The following is a 27,000-nucleotide window of genomic DNA, read 5'->3' as shown; positions in this document are numbered from 1 at the left end:
TTTAACCAATCGGGTTATGGTTTTTCGGGTTTATCAAAATCAGCCCCATTCGGATTATATGAAAGCTCGGTTCGGGACCGGTTCGGGTTCTATCGGGTTCGGGTCGGGGTTAGTAACTCTTCAAAGAACCGGTACAACCTAATATACTTTCGGATTCGGGTCCCAATCGGTTTTCGGTTTAAAAATACCTGATTTTTACCTATTTTATAACCAAAATATGAGTAAAATTTGTTCTTCAGTTTTAAAATACCTGGTTTGTACCTATTTTGTAACCAAAACTTAAGTAAAAATCGATTCAAAAATAAGGAACATCAACCGTGATCATTCAAAATCAAACGAAAAGTAAACATATTTACTGATAAAAAGAAAACCAAATAAATAAAAGCATAAAACAAAAACCAAGTTCTCATGAAATGAGAAACATTGTTTAACGAAAACAAAATCAAAATATAAATACTTCAAGATTCAACGGCCATCTTTAACCATCAACCTTCATGTAATAGAACCACCAACCTTCATGTAATAGATAAGTATTTTCAATGTTTAATATTTCTTAGTGTATTTTGGATACATATTAGGAATTGAGATCATGTTTGATACATGATCTTTTCGAGGTTTTGAATGTTTCGGATTCTATCGGATATCCATTTAGATTCAGGTTCGGTTCGGATAATACCCATAACCCGAAATACCACAAAACAAGATCCATTCGGTATTTACGTCGGATTCGGATCGGTTCAGATTCATTTTTATCGGATCGGATTCGGTTCGGGTTTTTGGGTTCGGTTTATTTGCCCAGCCCTATATTTTAGTATAGAAAAAATAAAATCCGCACGGATGTGCGGATCAAGATCTAGTAGGAATTTAATTTGGTTTTTAATTTTTATTACCGAAACTAACCGAATTGTTTTAATTTCAATTATATTTCGGTTAAAATTTAGTTAAACTCGGGTAATTTCAAATATATTTTTTCGAAACTAACCAATTGCCGAACTGAACTGAACCGAAACCAAATTTTAAAATAAATTTGACAAACTGAACCGAATCTCACCAAATTTTTGGTTTGGCGGTTTTTGTTCGGTTCAACATCTCAGACCTAATTTAAATGGTAATTTTAACTATGTTTTAATAATATAAATAATTAAAACTATTTTTACAAATTAGTTTATTTAAATATTATGAAATTGTCAAAAAATGCAATTTTTATTAAATTCATTAGATTGATACTATTACTTATAGTTTTGTATGATATTTAAATGATAAATGAGTTACAAAACAACTTTTAAATTAGTTAATCTTTCAAAGTCGTCTAATAATCAAACGCTAATCCAATAAGTGCTATTATATAACGCGATGAGTATCTTGTACACTTAATATCAGCTGAGGCGTTAGTACCGACTAGGGCTGAGACTTAATATCCGCTATCCGATCCGAGATCCGCTCCAAAAAAACGGATATCCGGGAGGTCCGATCCGGATTTGGATAGTGATTTTACGGATCCGGCGAATTCGGATCCGGATAGTGAAATTTTTAGTCCGAATCCGGATCCAGGCCCACTAATATTTTAAAAATATTAAAAATATAATTATATTTATATAGGTATATTATATATTATCTATTAAAAATAACTAAAAATTTAGTTTTTATTAAACTTTTACCTTTTTTTACGAAAAAATAATTTTTATTAGATAAATAAATGCTTCATTTTGTTAATTTTTAATTCAATTTAATTTATTTTCTTTTAATTTTTTTTTTATTTTTTTAAAAGTTATTTTAGTTTTTTTTTAAACGGATCCGGATATCCGCGGATATTCGAGTTTTTGTCCGGATATCCGAACCCCGGATATCCGGGAAGCCTGAATCCGGATCCGCATAGCAATTTTACGGATCCGACGAATCCGGATCCGGATATCCTAAAATACTCCGAATATCCGATCCGTCCCACCCCTAGTACCGACCAAAGAAGGTGGAAGCCATTCCATTAGTAGCGTTATAGTAATTTAAAAATAATATTTTATATTTGATTTGATCAAACCAAATAATTGTAAGTAGTAGGTATGTAGCGTGTAGCAAATAATTATGACCATCCCTAGTGTTAAGTTTCCATTTATAACTAAAAAGAAAAATTGTAAGACTGTATATATTTCTAATTATATTTAAAGTATTTCTAAAACTAAATTAAATTAGAAACAAGCTGATCTCATAAAAAGGAAACGCGTCGGACCAAAAAAAGAATTGAGGGTAAGAGGTTTATTCTCTTCAGGGGGTCTCTGTCGAGAAGTGACGACTACGATCGGACTATCTCTTACGATTTTTGAGGTTCTATTTCTATATCCTAACCTAACGTTTGTTTATTTAGATCATTGTAATATGTTCCATTTAATTATTACATTTAATACAATAAAACTTATAAGATATTTATGTGAAGTTCATATGATAAATTTAACAAATTATGCATATATGTGTTTGTTTTGGGGTGAAAATATCAAGACTCACAATAGCTAATAAAAATACAGCACATGTTTCATTCTCTATTGCACAATCATTGTACACCACATAACATAACTATATCCTTGCCAAACTTAACCTATTTATCCCTTCCAAACTTAACTTATGGCTCTTGGACTTCTTAAGTGTACTCTCTATGTTGATTTAGATATCTTTTTAGCAAACATAACTAAAGGTTTATTAAAATTAATTTCTTAACAAAAAAATTTCATATCTTCCTAGAATATCCAATATAGTATAAAATTATTGAGGTTTTGATTGCCAAAATAGAAGATATCATATGTAATTTGAAATATTATTGAATTAGCTAGAGCAACTTGTGTCATAGTTATCTATTTTACATTTTTCTAATGTCTATTGCAATCCTCTATACAAAACACTCTCTCTTTAATTAATTATTTTTGTTTCTGATAAAGAAGTTTTAAAACTCAGATATTTTGAAATTTCTACAGTTTTTTTTTTGTAAAATAGATAAGTATTTTTTTCTTAAGAGTCAATGTCAATCTATCAGTTTGAAGAAAACACTAGTACACACAATATTATAATGAAATGTTTCTGATATACAATTTACATTCCTATGTTAATCAAGTAACATCTTTAATATGAGTATTTATCATTATTAACTATTAGATTTTTCAATATCATCTTATGAAAGTTAACCTAAAATAGATAAAAACAACGTCGTTTTGTGTTTGGAAAAAACAATCTCTAAACTGTTATGATAGGGATTCAAACCCGAGCAAGGACAACCACTTCACCTAATAGACTACTTGGTCCTAATGGGTTTGCATTCTTCAATCAATATACATACAAAATGAATATATACATGGACGAATACATTAAACACGAACACACTTTTATCATCTATATGCATACTAATATCATAGCATGAATGACTTATATATATCAAAAAAGATTAATATTCCAACACTATTCTATATGAAGAGAATACATATTGATCAAATTGGTTTAATGTGTATATAACATAATTCCAACAAATTTTAATTTTACTTCAGATTTGATACTATTTTTCAAATTTACCTTTAAACTATTATCATTTTTCATAAATATCTTAAATTTATTATTGAAAGACAAAATTAACCCTCACAAAACATTTATAGATATATAAGAATTAGTTACAGAAGATTATAAACTCAACTTCACCACCTAAATAATAAATCGTAAACAATAATTGTTAAACCCTAAACTCATATGTTAGAATATCTTTAATTGAGTTTTTTTTTTCAAATGGGATCTTTATTACAAAATTACTTTGCAAGTACAAAATATTATAGTTTTTAATAAGTTTTGTTCTTTTTAATAGTATCTCAAAAAAAATCATCTCTATTATATAGGTTCAGTTTAACTTAGTTTCCATATAAATTCCAAATTTTAAAAATGAGACATTAAATTATGTAAAATAGTATTGTTACATAATAATGTTTACAAAACATTTTTTTTGTTGCAAAATACAAAAAATAGGTAAAATAGTATTGTTATAGAATATTTTAGTATAGAAAGAATAAAACACGCACATCATCTCTATTATATAGGTTCAGTTTAATTTAATTTCCATATAAATTCCAAATTTTAGAAATAAAACATAAAATTATGTAAAATAGTATTGTTACATAATAATGTTTACAAAACAATTCTTTTCTGAAAAATACAAAAAAATTTATGTAAAATAGTATTGTTATGTAATATTGTTATATAATATTTTAGTATAGAAAAAATAAAACCCGCACATCAAGATCTAGTAGTAATTTAATTTGTTTTTTAATTATTTTTACCGAAACTAACCGAATTGTTTTAATTTCAATTATATTTCGGTTAAAAATTAGTTAAACTCGGGTAATTTCAAATATATTTTTTCGAAACTAACCAATTGCCGAACTGAACTGACCCGAAACCAAATTTTAAAATAAATTTGACAAACTGAACCGAATCTCACCAAATTTTTGGTTTGGCGGTTTTTGTTCGGTTCAACATCTCAGACCTAATTTAATGGTAATTTTAACTATGTTTTAATAATATAAATAATTAATACTATTTTTTCAAATTAGTTTATTTAAATATTATGAAATTGTCATAAAATGCAATTTTTATTAAATTCATTAGTTTGATACTATTACTTATAGTTTTGTATGATATTTAAATGATAAATGAGTTACAAAACAACTTTTAAATTAGTTAATCTTTCAAAGTCGTTTAATAATCAAACGCTAATCCAATAAGTACTATTATATAACGCAATGAGTATCTTGTACACTTAATATCAGCTGAGGCGTTAGTACCGACTAGGGCTGAGACTTAATATCCGCTATCTGATCCCAGATCCGCTCCGATCCGCTCCGACAAAACGGATATCCGGGGGGTCCGATCCGGATCTGGATATTGATTTTACCGATCCGGCGAATCCGGATAGTGAAATTTTTAGTCCGGATATCCGGATCCGGGCCCACTAATATTTTAAAAATATTTAAAATATAATTTTATTTATATAGGTATATTATATATATTTCTATTAAAAATAACAAAAAAATTAGTTTTTATTAAAATTTTAACTTTTTTTACGAAAAAATAATTTTTATTAGATAAATAAATGCTTAATTTTGTTAATTTTTAATTTAATTTATTTTATTTATTTTATTTTTTTAATTTATTTTAATTATTTTTAAACGGATCTGGATATCCGCGGATATTCGAGTTTTTGTCCGGATATCCGAACCCCAGATATCCGGGAAGCCCGAATCCGGATCCGAATGACAATTTTACGGATCCGACGAATCCGGATCCGGATATCCTAAAATACCCCGGATATCCGATCCGTCTAATTCCCAAAAATAGAAGCTTCCTTATTTGTCGGGAACAACCTCGAGATCACTCCGTCTGCTTGTTCTGCTTGAGAACAGTCTCGGGACTGTTCGTCTTGAGTGTTCTCCGCAAAATGCTCCAAAAGGACAGCTTCTCTTCAAGCACGCTCTCTTCATTCTTCTACCAACTCCAGACCTGTAAAAGATCAAAAAGGACTAGACTGACTCGGATTAAGGACTCGAATCAATACAAAAACACCTATACAATGATGTGAAAACACCATATATCAATTCCCCCAGACTTAGATCCTTGTTTGTCCTCGAACAAGGCAAGTATCAAGAACAGGAGAAAAGTTTGAAAGTGCGGGAACTCGCTTATTCTCAGCAACCATACTCTTACCACAAATCTCTGAACCATACAAGAAGTAGATTAGAACCACACACACTTACTGGAAACCCCTGATCGCTGTTCACAGATCGGCTCCTTACTCTACATCTTGACCTGAAAAAGCGACACTTTCGAGACCAAGCTCCATTTGTTCAATTAGAATTTTCGTGAGCTTCTTGTCATGGGCGCTACTCAGGGTGGACGGTCTAGGTATGGAACAGGCTTTTTAATGGTGGAGTTAAGAGTGTTTAGGGGTTACCGATTTCTTAGAGGATGCAGGCTATCGCACAAAATGGCAAGAGAGAACGGATCCATTGATGTCCACAGCCTCTACTCGTTTTTGCCCTCTCTCGAACGGTTGCTCTCTGTTCTGGAACAGTCATCAGACTGCTCTGCTCGCCCCCTTCTATGTTCTCCGAAAATTAGCCTAAACTCTTTCTTGGCTTTCCCAGTGGCTCATGTTCCCTTGAACTCATCTTCTTCTCCATCGTCAAATGCTAAAAATGAAAGGTAAAATATTTTTTTTTTTATTTTTTTTTTTAATACTGCATAGCATGAAAATAGAGATGAGGTGACGAAGAAGGAGGTAGCATGTGATTTTGAGAAGGCCACTGGTGGATCTGATTCGCATCATTCTGCTATACTTGCACGATTCATTGGTCATGGAGCAGTTGGTCCCTTGATCTGTTTGTTCTCCTTTCTGATTGAATTTCTGCAGCAGTAACGAGTAAGAGGCTGCGTTGATCCTTTCCTCTCCAACCTTTTTGCACATATCTGCACATATAACACTGAAAAACAAATGCCTGAAGTTGGAATGAAGGCTAAGGTACAAGGTGGGAACTAGCTAAAGATGAGCTAGCTACTCAGGAACAGCAAGATGGATATAAAGGATAAGAAGTCCTGAGTATAGGTCTCGTTTCCCTGATCTAGTACCCATAACAAGAAGAATTAAAGTCCAGATTAGGTTCAGATATAGTGGAGTTGAGTCTACCCAGTGTAACCTGATCGGTGGAGAACTTCTGGAGTGTCAAATGAGATAAGTCAGGGTGTTCCAGGTCCATGTGTGGGTCTTTCATCACTGCTAAGGTCACTGAATAAGAAGGTTAAAGCACGAGGTGGTTAAGAAATCATCACAAAATAAGGTCCTGATTACCACAATAAGTTTGACTGGACTGACTCGATCCTAGGGACTGACTCAATAAAAACATGGAAATCGTACAGAGTTTCTCCCCCAGACTTACTTCACACCATCCCTGGTTGTGAAAATAAATCGGAGGAGGCTAAAACACACCAAACCGAAAACAAATAGCAGGGAAATAAATAGTTCAGATGGATAAAACAAGGGAATAGGAATAGTCCGTTCGGACTCAGTCTGAATCGCCGCTGCTGGAGTGGCCGGCTGTTCTCCGGTTCCTCGGAAGTCTCTCTTCTCTAGTTGAAGTGCCCGCTGGTTCTTTGCCTGGGCGCCTTGTTCCTTGCGTCATCTGCTCAACCTGACTTCTGATGCAGCCTCCAGTGAGTGCTCTGAGGATCCTCTTCATGAGGCTGTTGTTTTTCTTCTGGGAGTCCACCATCCAACGTCTGTAGGCGTGGTCATCTGTAACATCCGTGAGGTCCTCTAGGTCGTAAGCACCATCAGCAGGTGGAGCCATGTCCTCCACATCATCCTTGGCCGCATTCCCATCTGGAATTGGCGCACGGGGGTCGTCGCACAAGTGTTCTGCGTTGGGCAAGAACACTATGTTTTCCAAGGTTGTGAAGTCTGTTAACCCTGGAAGAGGGAGCTTGCAGTAGAGAGTGATCCCGTCCTTGTCTGCGAACTTGTATGTGCTTTCGTCGCGCAGGATGTGGCATGTGATCAAGTAGGCGGTGTCAATGTACTCAAGCTCAGGAACAACCGTGTAGGAATCCAGGTCGATGTTGAAGCGTTTGAACAAGGGTGTGAGAACACTGCTGCAGCGGTCTTTCTTGTCTTCCGTTCGGACCATGGAATCCTTGCGCTCAGAGAGCATCGTGATGAGAAGGAATCCAGGGTTTGTTTTCACAGTCTGTATCGGTATGACTCTGTCTCTACGGATCTCATCCTCGAGGCCGGTGTATAGAACCTGTAGCTCTCCGTTTGTGACCTTGGAGGTGTGTTCCTTTGCGAATAGGATGTTCGAGACGATCTTGGCAATGATTTGCAGAGTGGGGTTACGGATTTGTGATTGATAAGCCTTGCGAGAAGTGAACTTCCCTGTCGCAATGAGATCCCAAAATGCGTTTGCTGGCGCGAACTTTTTGTCAACTGAGACCTCTCTTGGCGTGTCTTCGATCTCGAGTAGTTCGTTTAGATCGTGGAGAGAGATGGAGCAGAACTTGCCGTCAGCCATGATGGAGAAGTAGCAGTTCTCGTACGTTGGCGCAGTTGGGTTCTGGTAAGTAATCTGAGCTGTTGCGAGCACTTGCCGAACCAAATCTGGATAGAGAACTTGGGCTTGGTAGCAGAGAGGAGCGAGGCCCATGACGTCGAGCGTCTCGAACACATCAGACTCGAGACCAAGAGCAGCTAAGGTCTCCGCGTGAGCAAATCGTGTGGGCAGGATCTCTGCTGCGAGAAGCCTGTTGTACTTGCTGCGGACTCCTTGTCCCACCCCTCACAATTGTAGTCAAGGAGTAGTGGGTCATTGATGTTGATCGGTTGACCCTCAGCCTTGTTCGGCCATGGGTAGGAGGTTGGGACGTTCGCGGAGTGAGAAGGCGTGGCTGCTCCGCGAGAGGCCTTGAGTGCTTTAGGGTTCCTTGTTCTTGGAGGCATCTGCAAAACAAAGTCAATTTTCCAAATTAGCCATGCTCAACGGTTGTTCAGAAACGATGGGACATTCCAATCTCTCAATTTGGCCCAAGTCCATCAATTCCTAAACAACCTACAACTTCCATCAATTCCCGACACAATCGCAATTACTCAAGAACCGCAATCAACAAATATGTTCTTAACAAGCACAATTTAGACCTTAGTAGCAAGTGTGAAATCTATAGCTACAATCTAAGATCCAATCGCTAAGCAAAAGGTAAGGAGGATTCGAGGATACACTTCCAAACCGCGTTTTGGATGCGCGAAGGGGAAGGGGATCTGAGCGGTTACCTTGATTGGATTGGTGTTCCTGCAAAACCAAACCGATCTCTAGAGGATCCAAGAGATTAGAGCAAAATCGATGAAGAAGAATAGGAAATGAGAGTTTTCGATTTAGGGTTCTTTGAGGTTGGTTTGCGGCTCTAGATATAAGGGGGGGGGTAAAGTTAGTGGGCCTTAAATAGGCCATTTCCCATTTCCTCCTCTTTTTTTTTTTTTTTTTTGTTCGAGCACTTACCTGGGAACAATCAGTGGAACAAGCGCCGGAGTGTTCTGCTGAGAAGTGCTCGATTTTCTTGATTTTCTTCCTGCAAGTTAGTTTTTGTTTTTTTTTTTTTTTTTAGAAATAAAAGAAATATTTACACTCACCAGTGGGTTGCCTCCCACCAAGCGCTTCTTTTCAGTCACTAGCTTGACTTTTGTGAGCCGATTAGGCTTGAAGGGGATCACTTAAGGGTATTTCTACACCTTCAGCGATTGTTGTATCAGCAAGGTAAGGCTTGAGGCGCTGCCCATTAACAACAAATTCTCCTCCTCTTGTATCCAGCAACACGACAGCTCCATAGGGGCGAACCTCCTTGATGGTGAAAGGTCCTGACCATCTGGATTTTAGCTTTCCAGGGAATAGCTTAATCCTTGAGTTGAAGAGTAAGACCTGATCATTCGGAGAAAAGCTTCTGCTGATGATCCGTTTGTCATGGAATGCCTTGGTTTTTTCTTTGTAGATTTTGGAGCTCTCATAGGCCAGATGCCTAATCTCCTCCAACTCATGGATCTGAATTGTTCGCCTCTCCTTAGCAGGTTTGATATCGAAGTTAAGCAGCTTGACAGCCCAAGCTGCCTTATACTCTAGCTCCACAGGTAGGTGACATGCCTTGCCGTAGACCAGATGATAGGGAGTTGTCCCTAACGGGGTTTTATAGGCTGTTCTGTAGGCCCAGAGAGCGTCGTCAAGCTTGATGGACCAATCCTTACGCGTGGTATTGACTGTTTTCTGCAGAATGTTCTTGATCTCTCTGTTGGAAATTTCCACTTGGCCACTCGTTTGGGGATGATAGGCGGTTGCAACCTTGTGTTTCACGCCGTTCTTGCTCAGTAATCCTTGGAACACTCTGTTGATGAAGTGAGTTCCACCATCGCTGATAACCACTCTAGGTACTCCAAATCTTCGAAAGATGATGGAGGTGAACATCTTGGTTACAACTCGTGCGTCGTTGGTCGGACTAGCAATTGCTTCTACCCACTTGGAGACATAGTCGACTGCAACCAGGATGTACTCGTTCTTGTGAGAAGGTGGGAAAGGTCCCATAAAGTCTATCCCCCAGCAGTCGAACACCTCAACTTCCAATATGTAGTTCTGAGGCATCTCATTCCTTTTGCTGATACTGCCCATTCGCTGGCATGCATTGCATTTGGATATGAAAGCGTGAGCATCTCTGAACATTGTTGGCCACCAGAATCCCGCTTGGAGAATTTTGGAGACTGTTTTGAATGTGGCGAAGTGTCCAGCGTAGGAAGATCCGTGGCAGTGGTGTAGGATCCCTGGAATTTCAGCTTCCGAAACACATCGTCTGAATATCCCATCCTTGCATTGTCGGTATAGATAAGGCTCATCCCAGAAGTAGTGCCTTGCCTCTCTTAAGAATTTCCTCTTCTCGTTCCCCGTGAACTTCTGAGGCTCCTTTTCAGCAGCTAAGAAATTTGCAATCTCAGCAAACCACGGTAGATCAGGATATTGCTTCTGGATTGCTGCCACAAACTGCTCTAGTTGCGAAGAACAAGCTGTTTCTATGCGCATTGGTTGTTCCGCGTAGCAAAGACCAATCGCATTGACGTGTTCCACTGGTTGTTCTTCGTCAATTACTGTGTCATCGTTTATTTTCATTCTGGAAAGGTGGTCCGCTACTCCATTTTCTACCCCCTTCTTGTCTCTTATTTCCAGGTCAAATTCCTGAAGGAGGAGAATCCACCTCAGGAGTCGCGGTTTGGCATCTTTTTTCGTGAGCAGGTACTTGAGAGCTGCATGATCTGTGTGGACTATTACCTTAGACCCAACTAGATATGATCGGAACTTTTCAAAAGCATAGACGATGGCCAGGAGCTCCTTCTCTGTGGTGGCATACCTACATTGAGCTTCATCCAGTGTCTTGCTCGCGTAGTAGATCACATGGAGCTTCTTATCCTTCCGCTGTCCAAGCACTGCTCCCACTGCAAAGTCACTCGCGTCCGTCATGATCTCGAAAGGGAGGTCCCAGTCTGGGGGTTGGACAACCGGTGCACTGACAAGAGCTCCCTTGATCGTGTGAAATGAAGCTAAGCACTCGTTGTCGAAATCGAACTTTGTTTCCTTGCAGAGCAGTCTAGTGAGTGGTCTTGCGATTCTCGAGAAGTCCTGGATGAATCTTCTGTAAAAACCAGCATGTCCCAAAAAGCTTTTTATTCCCCTCACTGAAGTTGGGGGTTGCAGACTCATCATGATATCGATCTTTGCCTTGTCCACTTCGATGCCTTTTTCTGAAATCTTATGTCCTAGAACAATCCCATCTCTGACCATGAAATGGCATTTTTCCCAATTTAGCACGAGATGCTTCTCCTCGCATCGCTTCAGAACCCTGCACAAGTTTGACAAACAGACACTAAAGGAGCTCCCATAGACGCTGAAATCGTCCATGAAAACTTCCATTATGTCTTCAATTAGATCAGTGAAAATTGACATCATGCAGCGTTGAAAGGTCGCTGGAGCATTGCACAGCCCGAAAGGCATTCTCCTGTAGGCGTATGTTCCGTAAGGACATGTGAACGTCGTCTTTTCTTGATCGTCTGGGTGGATGGGAATCTGAAAGAAACCTGAATAACCATCTAAAAAGCAATAGTAAGGGTGGTTAGCCAATCTTTCAAGCATTTGATCAATGAAGGGTAGTGGAAAGTGATCCTTGCGAGTCGCAGCATTCAATTTACGGAAATCAATGCACATGCGATGACCAGTTACTGTTCTAGTAGGGATTAATTCATTCTTTTCATTTGTTATAACAGTGATCCCTCCTTTCTTAGGTACTACATGAACAGGGCTAACCCACTTACTATCAGAGATCGCATAAATTACACCAGCTTCTAGAAGTTTCATTATCTCCTTCTTTACAACATCTTTCAGATTTGGGTTTAACCTCCTCTGATGTTCTACAGAAGTCATTGATTCATCTTCTAGGTGTATTCTATGCATGCACAGATCAGGTGAAATGCCAGGTATATCAGCTAGAGAATATCCTAATGCCTTTCGATATTTCCTAAGTTCGCATAAGAGAAGAGCAGTTTCAGCATTGTTCAGATCAGCATTTACGATTACTGGGTATGTAGAATTTGGTCCAAGAAATGCGTACCTGAGCCCCTTAGGGAGTGTTTTGAGCTCGACTTTTGGAGCTTTGGATTCACTCCACGGGTCATTGTTCCTACTTGGTGGAACAGGCGAGCTCGATGAGTCTGGAGCATTGTTCTCCCCCAGACTGAGATATGCCACTAATCTTTCCATGGTTCTGGCGGAGTCCAACATCTTAGCGTACCCATCAGCGTCGATGTTCTGGACATTCTGTTCTGCTTCAGCTCTAGTCAAGGCTAGTTCCAGTGGATCATCAGTAAGGATCTCTTCAATAATCTGGTCATTCGGTTCCAGCGGATCACCCTCCTCTTGGACAGTGAAGGTTTGTCCATCCAGCATAGGTTTCTTGAGCATCTGATTCATCTCGAACCTCATCACAATGTCTCCTAGGTGGAGATCGATTTTTCCTTGTCGCACATCTATGATAGCTCCGACAGTGCATAGGAATGGTCTGCCTAGGATCAGAGGATCCTTTGATTCTTCCTCGAGTTCCAGAACAACGAAATCGGCAGGGACAAGGGTGTTCCCAACCAGAACTTGGATATCCTCGATAATTCCGACTGGAGATTTCACTGATCGATCAGCAAACACTAGGGACATCCTGGTAGGTTTGAAATCCGTGAATCCTAGGCGCTTAGCCACAGAGTATGGCATGAGGTTGATGCTTGATCCCAGATCGACTAGCGAACACGAGAAGACTGTTCTCCCTATTTGGATGGATAGGACAAATTTTCCAGGATCACCTAGCTTCTTGATCCTTTTGTTCTGGAGAACAGCGCTGCACTCTTTAGAGACCACCATGAACTCACTGTCATCGGTTATCTTTCCAGAAATCAGTCTTTTCACAAAGCTACTCATGGATGGCATCATCTGGATTGCACTCATGAGAGGTAGTCTGACTGTTAAGTCCTCCAGCATCTTCCTACATTTCATCTCCTCCTTGTCCTTGCGTGTGGCCTTAGCAGGAACAGGGTACGGAACCTTAGGCACATAGTCACGGGTGGGAACAGGTTCTGCCGCTGGGCGAACAACCACAGTAGGCTGCTCTGTAGTGGTCGGAGTATGTTTAGCAGGAAGCTCTGCTTCTTCCTCGTCTGCTGGTGCGGTTACAGGTGGCTGTTCTGATTCTTTCTGCTTCCCCTTTTCAGCTGTTGTGAATCTCTTGGGTGCCAGATCAGTTAACTGCTTCCCACTCCTAAGCGTGACTGCATTACACTCCTTGGGATTTTTATCTGTTTTTCCAGGAAGAGTGCCTTGCTGCCTCTTCACACTCTCAGCAGTCTGAGCAATCTGAATATCCATCTGCCTCATATGGCTCGAGACATTATCATATTTGGCACTCAGGTCATTGAACATGTGATTCATTCGAGTATTGATGTCGTTTGTGACCTGATTCAGTGCTTTTTCCCTGAATCTGCTGTCCTTGGAGCAGCTGGCTCATCATATTGGCGAGACTTTTCATCTCGTCCTGTGGAGCAGTTTGAGCAGGCTGTGCAGGCTGCTGGTTAGTCGGTTGTTTCTGGTTGTGGAACTGAGTATTCTGAGCTGGGCTGAGGACAAAGGTTCTTCCTTGATTTCCATACCCCCGTTGGTAGCCACTGTTCTGAACCTGGTTGCCTTGAGCATTTTCTGTGTTACCATCGGGTTTAGGGTTGTTGAACAGGTGGGGGTTGTTCCTCACGTTAGGGTTCGGGTGATAGTTCTTAAACTGCCATCCTTGCCCATTCACATAGCTAACCTCATGGTGGTCCTCAGTCGCCTGGTCCGCTTCTGATGTAGTATCCGTGGTTCCTTTATCCTGAGGAGACTCTTCCATGATGAAGACATGGTTCTGATTACTCTTAATCAGCTGATCGACCTTGGCAGAGAGCTCATATATTTTGCTATTGTCGATGCTGTTCACCTTTTGGGTACGGTCTGTCTCTCGGTTGCTGTCAGCTGAGCTTGAGGCCATGTTCTCAATCAGCGCGAAAGCGCCTTGAGTGGATTGGGTCATGAAATCTCCATTACTGGCTGAGTTTAAAGCATTCCTGTATTCCCAACCTACTCCATCTTAGAAAACTCCGAGTAGATAATCTTCTTCAAAACCGTGATGTGGGCACTCTCTGCGGTAGACGTTGAATCGCTCCCATGCGTCGCAGAACGGCTCATCTACCAGCTGTTTAAAGGTGGCGATCTTCTGTCTCAGAGCTGCCGTCTTTGATTTCGTGTAGAAGTGGCTCAAGAAAGCGGATCTGACTTGTTCCCATGTGGTGAGCGATCCAGTTGGTAGGGAATCTAGCCAGCGAGCAGCCTTCCCATCGAGAGAAAAAGGGAACAAGGTACACTTGATGTAATCTGGTGGTACTCCATTCGCCTTAGTGAACCCACACATCTTCTCAAAGTTTTCAATGTGGTCCATCGGTATTTCTGCAGGAAGTCCGTTGAAGATCTTCCTCTGCACCAGACCTATCAAGGCGGGCTTGATCTCAAAGTCTTGTCTAGTGCAAGGTGGAGGGTTGATGGCGGATCGTGTAGCAGGTAGATTACGCAATAGATTCCTTTGGCCAATCTGATCAACTTCCTCCGGTGCATTCCGTTGGTTTGCAGCGTTCGCTTGGATAGTTTTCTGCATCTGCTGCATCTGTTGTTGCATGAGTGCAAATGCAGCAGTAAGATCATCCTGATGATCACCCATGTTGGTGCTTGTAGGTCTAGGCAGTTGACGGTTCTGACGTTCTAATCTCGCTAGTTCTTCGTTGGTGAGCTGATGCAATGGTCCTTGTGCGTTGCTCCGAGTATGTCTACTGGTCATGCACCTGGATCATTAGCTGTAACAAGAAACAGAGGCGAGTTAGATATCTTAGACTTAAAATGAAACCGAAAAGTAGAGGTAAAAAAAATCTGGTCCCCTCGCAACGGCGCCAAAACTTGATACACTAAATATGAATCCTTGCTACTGCCAAGTTAACAGTTGTGATTATAGTACTTAAGATTCAATCCAGAGGACCAGTCTACACTTTACTCTTATAAATTTCAATATCAAGCTAAGAAGAAAATGGTTTTTAATTCAATTGGTGACGCGGAAAACAAGTAAACTAGAGATTGATTCAATTTAACAAGCGGCTAGCCTAGGGTATTTCATTGGGTGTTGAGCGAGAGCCAAACAATTATTCAAGCGCGGTGCAGTGCTTTTCTAGAACTCGGATCACTCAGCTGGAACACCCCACTGTCGTGGTGGTGATCTCTTTGCTGGTCGATCCCATCATCTAACTGTCGTTGAGATGAGAAACGACTGCAAGCCTTAGAGGTCAGGTCCGATCAGTTCACTTACTACCCTAATATCTACTTTCGCTGATTAGGGATACTAAGCTCATTCAATACATGTCAAGCTATCTCCTAAGCGGTTAGCTAGGCGATAAACTTAGGATCTAACATCAAGTGATCAGATTAATGGAAGCCTTAAGAATAGTATGGATGAAGAATAATCAAGAATAGCTTATCTATGTTTAGCTCATATTTCAACACCCTAAAAACCCTAGGCGAGCTAGATCACTACTCAATCATGATGTAATCAATCAAACACATAGATACTGAATGAAATTGCATAATAATAAGAGTAGTAAACAAGGGTTCAGAAGGTCTTCTCTATGAGAGAATTGATTCTTCTCCCTTACAAGTTGCAGATCGCAAAAGCTAATAGTTCTCTTGTAAAAACTAGCGTAAGAAATAAAATAGGATAGGTGGCGTCTTTATATGGAGGCGCCAATAGGTAGAAAAGAAATTAGGGCAACAAGGCCTTAATTCCCAAAAATAGAAGCTTCCTTATTTGTCGGGAACAACCTCGGGATCACTCCGTCTGCTTGTTCTGCTTGAGAACAGTCTCGGGACTGTTCGTCTTGAGTGTTCTCCGCAAAATGCTCCAAAAGGACAGCTTCTCTTCAAGCACGCTCTCTTCATTCTTCTACCAACTCCAGACCTGTAAAAGATCAAAAAGGACTAGACTGACTCGGATTAAGGACTCGAATCAATACAAAAACACCTATACAATGATGTGAAAAACACCATATATCACCGTCCCACCCCTAGTACCGACCCAAAGAAGGTGGAAGCCATTCCATTAGTAGCGTTTTAGTAATTTAAAAATAATATTTTATATTTGATTTGATCAAACCAAATAATTGTAAGTAGTAGGTATGTAGCGTCTAGCAAATACTTATGACCATCCCTAGTATTAAGTTTCCATTTATAACTAAAAAGAAAAATTGTAAGACTGTAGATATTTCTAATTATATTTAAAGTATTTCTAAAGCTAAATTAAATTAGAAACAAGCTGATCTCATAAAAAAAGAAACGCGTCGGACCAAAAAAAGAACTGAGGGTAAGGGGTTTCTTCTCTTCAGGGCGTCTCTGTCGAGAAGTGACGACTACGATCGGACTATCTCTTACGATTTTTGAGGTTATATTTCTATATCCTAACCTAACATTTGTTTTATAGAGAGAGCTGTAATTAAGTAGGGTTAAATGCGTTGGTTTCTAGCATTTGCGTGATGGATTTTGATTTCCTTTGTTCGATAGATTGACTAGGGTTTTGGGGGTTTCGGTAATTATCAAAGATGTCGAAGCTATTGACGAAGAAAAATCACATTTAGTATATTCTATTCGTCTACTTTTAACTCTGTGGACCATCAAAGTAACGAACAAACAAAATTGCGAAATTTGCTCCACTTGTCTTCTCTGTTCCCTATCATCTTTTTTTTTAATAAGGAAAATAATTAATTATTTTTATTATTTCTGATTTGTTTTTGTTACCTCTATTTTCTTCTCCCTGTTAGGAGACATAACTCAAACATGAATGTTCAGGACGTAATTCCTCTTCCCAACAGTAAAAAACTGTTCAGATCGATAGAATTAAAGAACAGACTTTGTGCTCTGCTCGTCTCTGATCCAGACTTAGAATGAAATGGTTCGCCAGCAGTTGTATCTACGGCCGTAAGGGCTCGCAACTTCCTTGATCCTCCGGAAGCACAGGGGCTAGCCCATTTTCTTGGTAAGCTGAACTATTTGCTGTGTACTTATTATTGACCATGATTAGTTGTTACTCATCCATACTTTTCTTAACTGTTAATGCAGAACATATGATGTTCCTAGGTTCTTAATAATTAGATCATTGTAATATGTTCCATTTAATTATTACATTTAATACAATAAAACTTATAAGAGATTTATGTGAAGTTCATATGAGAAATTTAACAAAATATGCATATATGTGTTTGTTTTGGGATGAAAATATCAAGAATCACAATAGCTAATAAAAATACAGCACATGTTTCATTCTCAATTGCACAATCATTGTACACCACATAACATAACTATATCCTTGCCAAACTTAACCTATTTATCCCTTCCAAACTTAACTTATGGCTCTTGTATTTCTTAAGTGTACTTTCTATGTTGATTTAGATATCTTTTTAGCAAACATAACTAAAGGTTTATTAAAATTAATTTCTTAACAAGAAATTTTCATATCTTCCTAGAATATCCAATATAGTATAAAATTATTGAGGTTTTGATTGCCAAAATAGAAGATATCATATGTAATTTGAAATATTATTGAATTAGCTAGAGCAACTTGTATCATAGTTATCTATTTTACCTTTTTGTAATGTCTATTGCAATCCTCTATACAAAACACTCTCTCTTTAATTAATTATTTTTGTTTCTGATAAAGAAGTTTTAAAACTCAGATCAGTTTGAAGAACACACTAGTACACACAATATTATAATGAAATGTTTCTGATATACAATTAACATTCCTATGTTAATCAAGTAGCATCTTTAATATGAGTATTTATCATTATTAACTATTAGATTTTTCAATATCATCTTATGAAAGTTAACCTAAAATAGATAAAAAAAATTCTTGATAATTTTATACCATGTTCATACTTTCACTTTAAATATTACATTTAATACAATAATACTTATAATATATTTAAAGTTTATATGGTAAATTTTACAAAATAATCATATATCAAGTGTTTATTTCGCAATGATTTTCACAAATACAACATAAACTCTGGATTATGGGAGCTTTAAAGCTCTGGGAAATGATATTCATCACCTCATTAAAACATGCATAAAGGGTATATACCTAGCTTTAGCAGGAGTAACCACATGATAAAACACTTCATTAGATATTAGCTATCTTGATTAAACTTAGGAGTAATCAAATTTAGTAAACTTGTATTTTGTGTTGTAGTAAAAAAGGATTTTCTTCTCTCTTTGCTACTCTAAAATTTCTTGAGCCAGTCTGAGATAATATTTAGGCAATGGTGGTTATGAATTTGACTCAGATAGCTTCCTGCCTCTATTCCAAAAAAGGTGATGGCAAAAGCAATATATGTTTCCTTAGTGGTTAGAACCATGGTGTTTTTGTGAACCTTTATATCCCATTTTGGTGTAAATGTTTGTAACTGACTTTAAATCGGGTACTATATCCATGAAGATTAATTCTTTTTTTTTTAAATTCCTACAAGACATCTGAAATATCAAATTTAGAAGAAAGGGTATTAATAGGAAAAAGGAAATGGATAAACATATATATATAATCAAAATTAGATTATTTGATCTTAATTATCTTCAATGGATTCTTCACCATCAATTTATTTTGCCTTTCTCAATAAAAATAACAAGTAAACATAAAATAAACAATCCAACATATAAAAGTTCTTAGTAGGAAAAATTAATTCTAATTTTTGTTGTTTCTTCTTCTTTTGGGGCCAAAAGAGACCAGATTCAATTTTGGTTTCTTCAAAGGCCAAGCATTTTGATCTTTTTTTTTTTTTCAGGAAACCCTTTTGCCATCTTGGATTCCAAGTTCAAAAATCATCCATGAAACTGGAGTAACCAATAATCTTCTTGTAGTAACAATCAGAAAGATACAAAAAACATATACATTATAAAATGAAACTGAATTGCTTTTTTTGTTGTATGTCTGAGAGACGATTTACCAGACGTTCATCATCGATACCAAGCATCAAAGACTGCATTCATGCAAATAACAATCTTTCTAGATTTGACAACATTTCTTTTAAAACAGGTCTCATTTGTTACATATTTTTTAAACTTTTCTATCTAGAAGAAGCTGACATATATACTTGTAGATAGCAGTAGGCGAAGATACATATCCGAAGAGATAGCAAAACTTGGGAAAGGGAACATCAGTGCTCATATTTTTACATTCAGAGAGCTCCGCGTCGCCACCAAGAACTTTAACCCTGAGAATCAGCTCGGTGAAGGCGGTTTCGGAAGGGTTTACAAAGGGCACATAGAAACCCCTGAAAAGGTATATATAACTTTTGCAACATCTCCTTCACATTCTTGTTAAAGCGGTTTGATTATGATTCTTGCATTATTTAGGTTGTTGCGGTTAAGCAGCTAGACAGGAACGGCTACCAAGGGAACAGAGAGTTCCTTGTTGAAGTCATGATGCTGAGTCTCTTACATCATCAAAACCTTGTCAATTTGGTTGGATATTGCGCAGACGGTGATCAACGGATTCTTGTCTATGAATATATGCAAAATGGCTCATTAGAAGATCATCTTCTCGGTATACATAACATTACAAAACATCATAGATTATATAGTTTTTGTAAGAAAATCACCTCTTTACTATTTCAGAATTGGTGCGGAACAAGAAGAAACCGTTGGATTGGGACACAAGGATGAAAGTTGCAGCAGGTGCAGCGAGAGGGCTCGAGTATCTACACGAGACGGCTGATCCTCCTGTGATCTACAGAGACTTCAAGGCCTCCAACATATTACTTGACGAAGAATTCAACCCAAAACTTTCGGATTTTGGCTTAGCTAAAGTTGGTCCGACCGGTGGAGAGACTCATGTGTCGACGAGAGTGATGGGAACGTACGGCTACTGTGCGCCTGAGTATGCTCTCACGGGACAGCTCACTGTGAAATCCGATGTTTACAGCTTCGGAGTCGTGTTCTTGGAGATGATCACAGGGCGAAGAGTCATCGACACCAAGAAACCAACTCAAGAACAGAATCTAGTGACTTGGGTAATAAGTAATGCAAAGTTGTTCATCATCTTTAAGATATCTTGTTTTTTTTTTCTCATATGGTTTGCTAAAATGCGCAGGCGAGTCCGTTGTTTAAAGATAAGAGAAAGTTCACGTTAATGGCGGATCCGTTGCTTGAAGGGAAGTATCCGACAAAGGGATTGTATCAAGCGCTTGCAGTTGCAGCGATGTGTCTACAAGAAGAAGCAGAAACAAGACCAACGATGAGCGATGTAGTCACCGCGCTTGAGTACTTAGGAGTGACCAAAGTCGAAGAAAATAATGAAACAGATAACAACAACAAAGAAGGAGGAGAAGATGAAAGATCTAACCTTTAAGCATTTTTTGTCTTGATACGGTGCACAAATCTGTAACTCATCATCATGGAGTTAGGTTTTAGAGTTACAACAAGCATTATCATACACAAAATGTTAGGCTTGTGACATTTCTTGAAGAGTTTGCTGCTTCTTAACACTTCGAAACAGAGTAAATAACTTTGTTGCTACTTGGTACTTTGCAGTATTCCAACTACATGGGGATGCTTGCGGTTGAGGGGACCTACGATAAGATGGAGACCAAAACATTCATCCTGTAGATATACTTTTGAAGTTAGTAGCGTAAGAAGACAAGCCTAAGCTCGAGGAGCTTCTTAGAGCGCGGCGTTGACTTCACAGTTCTAGACGCTGATGGAAGAACTGCAGCGAGTAGATCCATGATATGATTCTTGGATGACTCACTCAAAAGGCTTGACAAAATCTTCAATAGGTTATTCTTACAGAGAAGTCATGTCTGTTTTTGGTACCTACTTGATAAATCTCAGTTCTGTCTCTATGTGTTACTTTTAAGTTTGGTCTAATGTCTAAAGATGCTGCAGCTTTAAAATAAAGATTGATCTCATTACCAAAAAGCCAACCTCTTTCTCTTAGCAAAGGGTCACCTAAGAAATCCAACAATAGAAACTAAAATCTCTATAAACATTCGATCAATAAGAAAGTGTTTTCTACATGTTAGTATAAAAATGTTGAGATTGCTCCAGCACAGTAGCTATGGAATAGCAGAAACATTGATGTAAGTCTTGTTGGTGCTGCCAAGATCCATAATGTAAGGCCTGCAAGGTGACATTAATAGAAATTAAATTAGGGAAAAGCGATACCTGCAAAGGGTTCAACAAAATTAGGGACGCATGTGAAATTAAAGAAAAGGGGCACCCTTAATAATAAAGGGACATGTTTCACACATACACGAAGATCACTGTAGCAAAAGTTCAACATGACAAGGGGATGCTAGCAATTGAAATGCAAAGATTGAAACATCACCTCTGTATCTGTTGGTTTCTTCCGCAAGTTTCCCTGATAGCTCAAAAGATGGTTCTTCCTGAAAAATTTAGCAAAGTTAGCTCTGAAGCTGACATGGATGGATCGCATTCTGGTCAATGAAAGATGGTTACATCAAAGGACGCAGGCCTATGGTGTGTTTGAAGCGGGTGGCTGCTCTGACCATTTAAGGGGTCGTGTTCATCTCCATCCTGAAGCAATGGGAAAGAGGAAACCTTTCAAATTTATAAATGCCGTTGTAGATGAGCCGGAGTTTCTCGATGTTGTCAAAGAACACTGGAGGGATCTCTCGCCTTTGTTTGTTTCCACAACAGCACTATACCGCTTCTCCAAGGCTCTAAAAGGCCTCAAACCTCTGATCAGAACACTAAGTAGGAAAAGACTGGGAGATCTTACAAGAAAGGTGAAAGAAGCCCATCTCGATCTCTGTGAGAAACAGGAAAAGTTATTTCTTGATCAATCACAAGAAAACATTAGAGCTGAGAGAATGGCGGCTGAAAGATGGCAGAGAGTTTCAGACATAGAAGAGAAGCTGCTGAAACAAAGATCGAAACTACACTGGTTGCAAGTAGGGGATCAGAATAACAGAGCTTTCCACAATGCAGCTAAGATCAGAGAAACTACAAACGCAATCAGAGAGATTAAATGTCCCGCTGGTAATGTAGTCACTTCACAGGAAGAGATCAAAGCCGAAGCTGAGAGATTCTTCCGCGAGTTCCTCTCGCACCAGCCGCAGGACATACATGATAAAACCGTTGAGGAGCTGAAAGAGATTATGCCGTTCAGATGTAGTAATGAGGAAAGAGTAGCGCTCACGAAGCTAGTAACGGAGGAAGAAATAAGAGATGTGATCTTTAAAATGCCGAGCAACAAATCTCCTGGTCCTGACGGATATACAACGGAATTCTTCAAGGCTTCGTGGAGTATTGTTGGAAAGGACCTAACGGCTGCGGTTCAGTCTTTCTTTGAGAAGGGGTTTCTACCTAAGGGTTTGAACGCCACTATTCTGGCTCTCATTCCGAAGAAGGATGCTGCCATCGAGATGAAGGACTACAGACCCATATCATGTTGTAACGTCCTCTATAAGGTGATTTCCAAAATCATCGCAAACAGGTTGAAAGCTACGCTTCCTCAATGTATCTCTCCGAATCAATCTGCGTTTGTGAAGGACAGACTTCTTGTTGAAAACTTGTTGCTCGCAACAGAGATCGTGAAAGATTATCACAAGGACGAAGTCTCTCCCCGATGTGCCTTAAAGATAGACATCGCAAAGGCTTTTGATTCTGTGCACTGGAGCTTTCTGCTGAACACTCTGCGTGCAATGAATATCCCTGAGGAGTTTGTGCATTGGGTTGAGTTGTGTGTCTGCACTGCTTCTTTCTCAGTTCAAGTCAATGGCGAGTTAGCGGGCTTTTTCCAGAGTAAACGTGGTCTGCGTCAAGGCTGTGCCTTATCCCCTTATCTCTTCGTCATATGTATCAATGTCCTATCGCAACTACTCGATAAGGCTGCAGAAAAGAAGTTATTTGGATATCATCCTCGCTGCAAGAACATATTGTTAACTCACTTGTGCTTTGCGGACGACTTAATGGTATTCACTGATGGGACGAAGAGATCTATTGAAGGGGTTCTAAAAATATTTGAGGACTTCGCAACAATGTCGGGGCTGAGGATTAGTCTTGAGAAGTCTACCTTGTACATTGCAGGAACTACTCAACCTCACCAGGAAGAAATACTTAATAGTTTCCCGTTTGCATCAGGTCAGTTACCTGTACGCTATCTAGGCCTACCTCTACTTACAAAACGCATGACGGTTCTTGATTATCTCCCCTTAGTCGAGAAGATTAGGAAGCGTATGAGATCATGGACTGGTAGATTCCTCTCCCATGCTGGTCGCTTGCAACTCATCAAATCCGTCATCTCTAGTCTTGCAAATTTCTGGATGCAAGCTTTTAAGCTACCGGGAAGCTGCTTAAAAGAAATAGAAAGCTTATGTTCTGCCTTTTTATGGTCTGGCCCGGACTTGAGAACAAATAAGGCTAAAGTGAGCTGGAAAGACGTCTGCCTGCTGAAGCAAGAGGGTGGCCTGGGAGTTCGGTCTCTGAAGGAGATGAACACGGTACTTTGTTTAAAGCTGATATGGAGAATCAAATCCTCAAAAGAATCACTGTGGGTCAAATGGATTCACTGCTACCTGATCAGGAAAGGATCCTTCTGGTCAGTAAAGTGTAACTCAAGCTCTGGGTCATGGATATGGAGAAAGCTACTTAAGCTAAGAGATCTGGCTCAACAATTTTTCAAGATTGAGGTTCGTAATGGGAAAGACACCAGCTTTTGGTTTGATAACTGGTCGAAGCTTGGCTGTCTCCGGGAGGTCATAGGTGATAGTACCATTGATTTGGGTATATCCTATGAGGACTCAGTTGCAGTGGCCTTGGTAAAACACCGGAGAAGAAGGCATCGTGTGGGTTTACTCAATGAAGTTGAAAATGAGATTGCAGAGATTAAATTACAAAATAATATGGATGATGACATACCACTTTGGAAGCAGAAAGAAGGGAAGTATGCGAGTGGTTTTTCAACCAAGAAAAGTTGGCTGTACCTGAGAAGCATGGGGAACGCACAGCCAGCTGTCTCTTGGAGTCAAGGAGTATGGTTTCCTCACTCAACTCCCAAGTACTCATTCCTACTATGGGTCGCTCTTCGCAACAGGCTCCAAACCTGTGACCGAATGCTAACCTGGAATGCTGCAGTTAATGCGATATGTGTGCTGTGTAAGGAAGAAGATGAATCCTGTCACCATCTCTTCTTCAGTTGTCGCTATACTGAACAGATATGGAAGATACTTGCTGGGGGAATTCTGCAAGGAAGTTTCTCTACAGATTGGAATGACATTATCGAGATGATCTCCAAGCCAACGCTCACCCCCACAATGGCCTTTCTACTCCGCTACACCTTTCAAGCAACGGTATATGCGATTTGGAGAGAACGGAACTCCCGTAGGCATGGTGAACAGCCACAACAAGCTAGCTGTCTCGCCAAATTCGTGGACAAGATGATTAGACTCAGGCTGTTATCAGTCAAGGGTAAAGGAAAACAATACTTGGAAGAAGGATTAGCTGCTTGGTTTGGTTCCCGGCAAGACCACAACTAGCATGAAGAATCTCATTAATTTGTAGAAACCCATTTTTTGATTTAAACATTTCAAAATAGTAGCATCCGATGTACAAAGTTTTGATGGAATAAAATTTTACATTCTTTCAAAAAAAAAAAAAAGAAGCTGACATGGATGAGCCAAGAGACTAAAACGACAATGGAAATCTAAAATCAATGGATAGCTTTTTATTTGCTGCCAAAACTTCTTCAGCTGCTCTTATTCTCGCAATTGAACCTACCTCATCATTGCTGTTAAAGAAAACCCCTAACATGGTTAAACAAAATACTGCAATATTGTAAAAGGCTAACCTAATAATAAGAAAAAAACTCACGGCTCCGCACCGCTCCCTCTTGCATTAGATCCCTGAAAAGATAAAGAGAAAAAGATCAAAATGACTGAAGAAGTGACTTATGGCTCACAGAAAATTATGAAGGGTTTTTGGTTATGGATAGCATGATAGGAAGAAAATAAGATCACTATGCACTAAAAATATAACAGGAAAATAATGAAAACTTCAAAGCAAACATAGTCTAAATAATGAGCTTTCATTAACAGAAGAGAAACCATGGGAATTGAAAAGGGCATAAAAGAAACTATCTCAATTCTCAAGTCATTTAACAGCAAACTCAGCAAGAAATGGATAAACTTAGGTTCTAGTTACAGACCAAGGCGATAGAAAGGCTAAATTACAGGATCCAAACTATATATTATGTGAAACATGAGAGCATCATCAGCAGCAAAGGACAACCTTTACTAGCATACAATAAAGCTAAAAAGTTTTCAGTCACATAATCATTTCAAGCAGACAAAAGTACAGACCAGATACCTCATCATTCCTTGAGGCAGTAGTAGCTCTGTCTTGTGAAGGCCTACTCTTGTGACTCCTATCTAACGGTGAAGTAGACCTCTCACGTCTTCCTCTAGCTTGTCTCTCTCCCTGTCCGTGAGCGTCTTCTCTAGAAACGTAAGCTACAGGATTCGACCACCAGTGTAATTTAGGGCTTGGAGAATCTAACACTTCGGAAAAAGAAGGTGACGTTTAATAAAACCTGGTCGGCCTGCACTGGCGGAGAGCAGCGTGGAAGGAGAGTGTGAATGAATAATAATAATCAAAGATAAAAGAGCCAAAAACAATAATAAGAAAAAATAATAGGGTGCTTACTGCGAATAAAAGAAGAATGATTTTACCAAAAAATAAAATAAAAGGAGAATGAGGGTTCAATAATAAAATTGGTTGATAATGTATCAACTTAAGTACCTAAACGGAGAAAATTCCGGTCTGTTTACGTAGACCACCTCTAATAGAATATTCGTTCGTTGTAAAAAAAATACTAAACGGAGAAGTTAAGATTTACATGCGGTCTTCGTTTTTCTAACACATTTCATGTGCTGCTGACATAGCAAGTAAAAACACTATAGTTTATTTATGTTTTTAGAATATTGTTATCGGTGAATATCTTAATTAAGACTCATTTTAAAAACAAAAAAATTAGAAAAAGACAAAAATTAAAATAAAAGATATTATCAAAAAATGTTAAAAAGAATAAAAACTTTTATTTGTGAAACTTTCAACATGTTTAGAAACTTTGAAGTCACTTATTAATAATCAACACTTTTCTGTGAAATACTGATTTTTTAGTGTAGTAGCCAATATTTTAAAAACCCAGAGCGAATTGGCCGGTGGAACTAGTTAAACAGTGACATATCGGAAAAGTTAGGTTTAGGTTAATTTAAAACTCAGATTTAAAGAAAGACTTAGATTTTGATCCGCACGCCCATGCGGATGTATTCTTTACAAAAATATGATGCTACTTGCTTTTTATGTCACTATTTAGGATTGGGCAAAAAACTCGAATTCGAAGAATCGAACCGATCTCAATCCGAATAAGTAGTACTAAATCGGAACCATAATTGATTAAATATCCGAATTATTCAAAATTTTGGTATTTGAAGAATTGAAACCTAATCCGATCCGAACCGAATTATTTTGGGTATCTAAAATAGATTTATATACTTATATATATTAATTATTTTTAGATTTAATATATATAATACATTTAAGTTCGCATAAATGCTTGAAAATATATACAAATAATTAAACGTAAATATCTTAAATAGTTAAAAAATATTCAAAACTTCAAAAATACTTAAATAATTATTAATTCTCTATCCAAATATTTAAACCAAACCTATTTAAATTGGTTATTCCAAATCAGAACCAAATCCTCAAAAATCTGAACTGAACACGAAATCCC

At 38.6% G+C, this 27,000-nt stretch overlaps 2 protein-coding genes, 1 long non-coding RNA gene and 1 other non-coding gene across 5 annotated transcripts in view; 3 read left to right on the top strand and 1 right to left on the bottom strand.

Moving 5' to 3' along the window:
• LOC103835927 (vascular-related unknown protein 3) overlaps positions 1-27,000 on the top strand; it is a 208,304-nt gene that overhangs the window by 175,470 nt on the left and 5,834 nt on the right. The gene's annotated exons all lie outside the window — the stretch shown is intronic.
• LOC117127994 lies at positions 2,893-16,331 on the bottom strand. Its single transcript, XR_004451061.1, has 2 exons — positions 16,219-16,331; positions 2,893-5,583 (listed from the first exon to the last, which is right to left on the bottom strand). It is a non-coding gene; the product is annotated as an uncharacterized LOC117127994 (long non-coding RNA).
• Positions 14,282-14,388, top strand: LOC117129108. Its single transcript, XR_004452686.1, has one exon. It is a non-coding gene; the product is annotated as a small nucleolar RNA R71 (small nucleolar RNA).
• LOC103835937 (probable serine/threonine-protein kinase PBL23) lies at positions 18,907-21,161 on the top strand. 2 transcript variants are annotated; one of them, XR_626757.3, is made up of 6 exons: positions 18,907-19,278; positions 19,343-19,524; positions 19,599-19,788; positions 19,860-20,254; positions 20,335-20,684; positions 20,775-21,161. XR_626757.3 is itself a non-coding variant. In XM_009112141.3 (6 exons), the coding sequence occupies exons 1-5, from the start codon at positions 19,143-19,145 to the stop codon at positions 20,590-20,592; spliced, it is 1,161 nt and encodes a 386-aa protein (XP_009110389.1). In that variant the 5' UTR covers positions 18,907-19,142; the 3' UTR covers positions 20,593-20,612; positions 20,775-21,161. The 2 variants fall into 2 exon arrangements, 1 of the variants encoding a protein (XP_009110389.1); XM_009112141.3 differs by having other exon boundaries at positions 20,335-20,612.

The sequence above is a fragment of the Brassica rapa genome, chromosome A01 (assembly GCF_000309985.2).
Source record: "Brassica rapa cultivar Chiifu-401-42 chromosome A01, CAAS_Brap_v3.01, whole genome shotgun sequence".
Lineage (NCBI taxonomy): Eukaryota > Viridiplantae > Streptophyta > Magnoliopsida > Brassicales > Brassicaceae > Brassica > Brassica rapa.
Note: the sequence above shows the minus strand (reverse complement) of the source record. Positions and strands in the feature narration are given on the sequence as shown.

What these genes read in the sequence shown, in the direction of transcription:
- LOC103835937 (XM_009112141.3), top strand. Translation starts at nt 19,143, where the DNA reads ATGAAACTGAATTGCTTTTTTTGTTGTATGTCTGAGAGACGATTTACC. An exon ending in CAACATTTCTTTTAAAACAG is followed by an intron (nt 19,279 to 19,342) that starts GTCTCATTTGTT and finishes ATATACTTGTAG; the next exon opens with ATAGCAGTAGGCGAAGATAC. An exon ending in ACATAGAAACCCCTGAAAAG is followed by an intron (nt 19,525 to 19,598) that starts GTATATATAACT and finishes TGCATTATTTAG; the next exon opens with GTTGTTGCGGTTAAGCAGCT.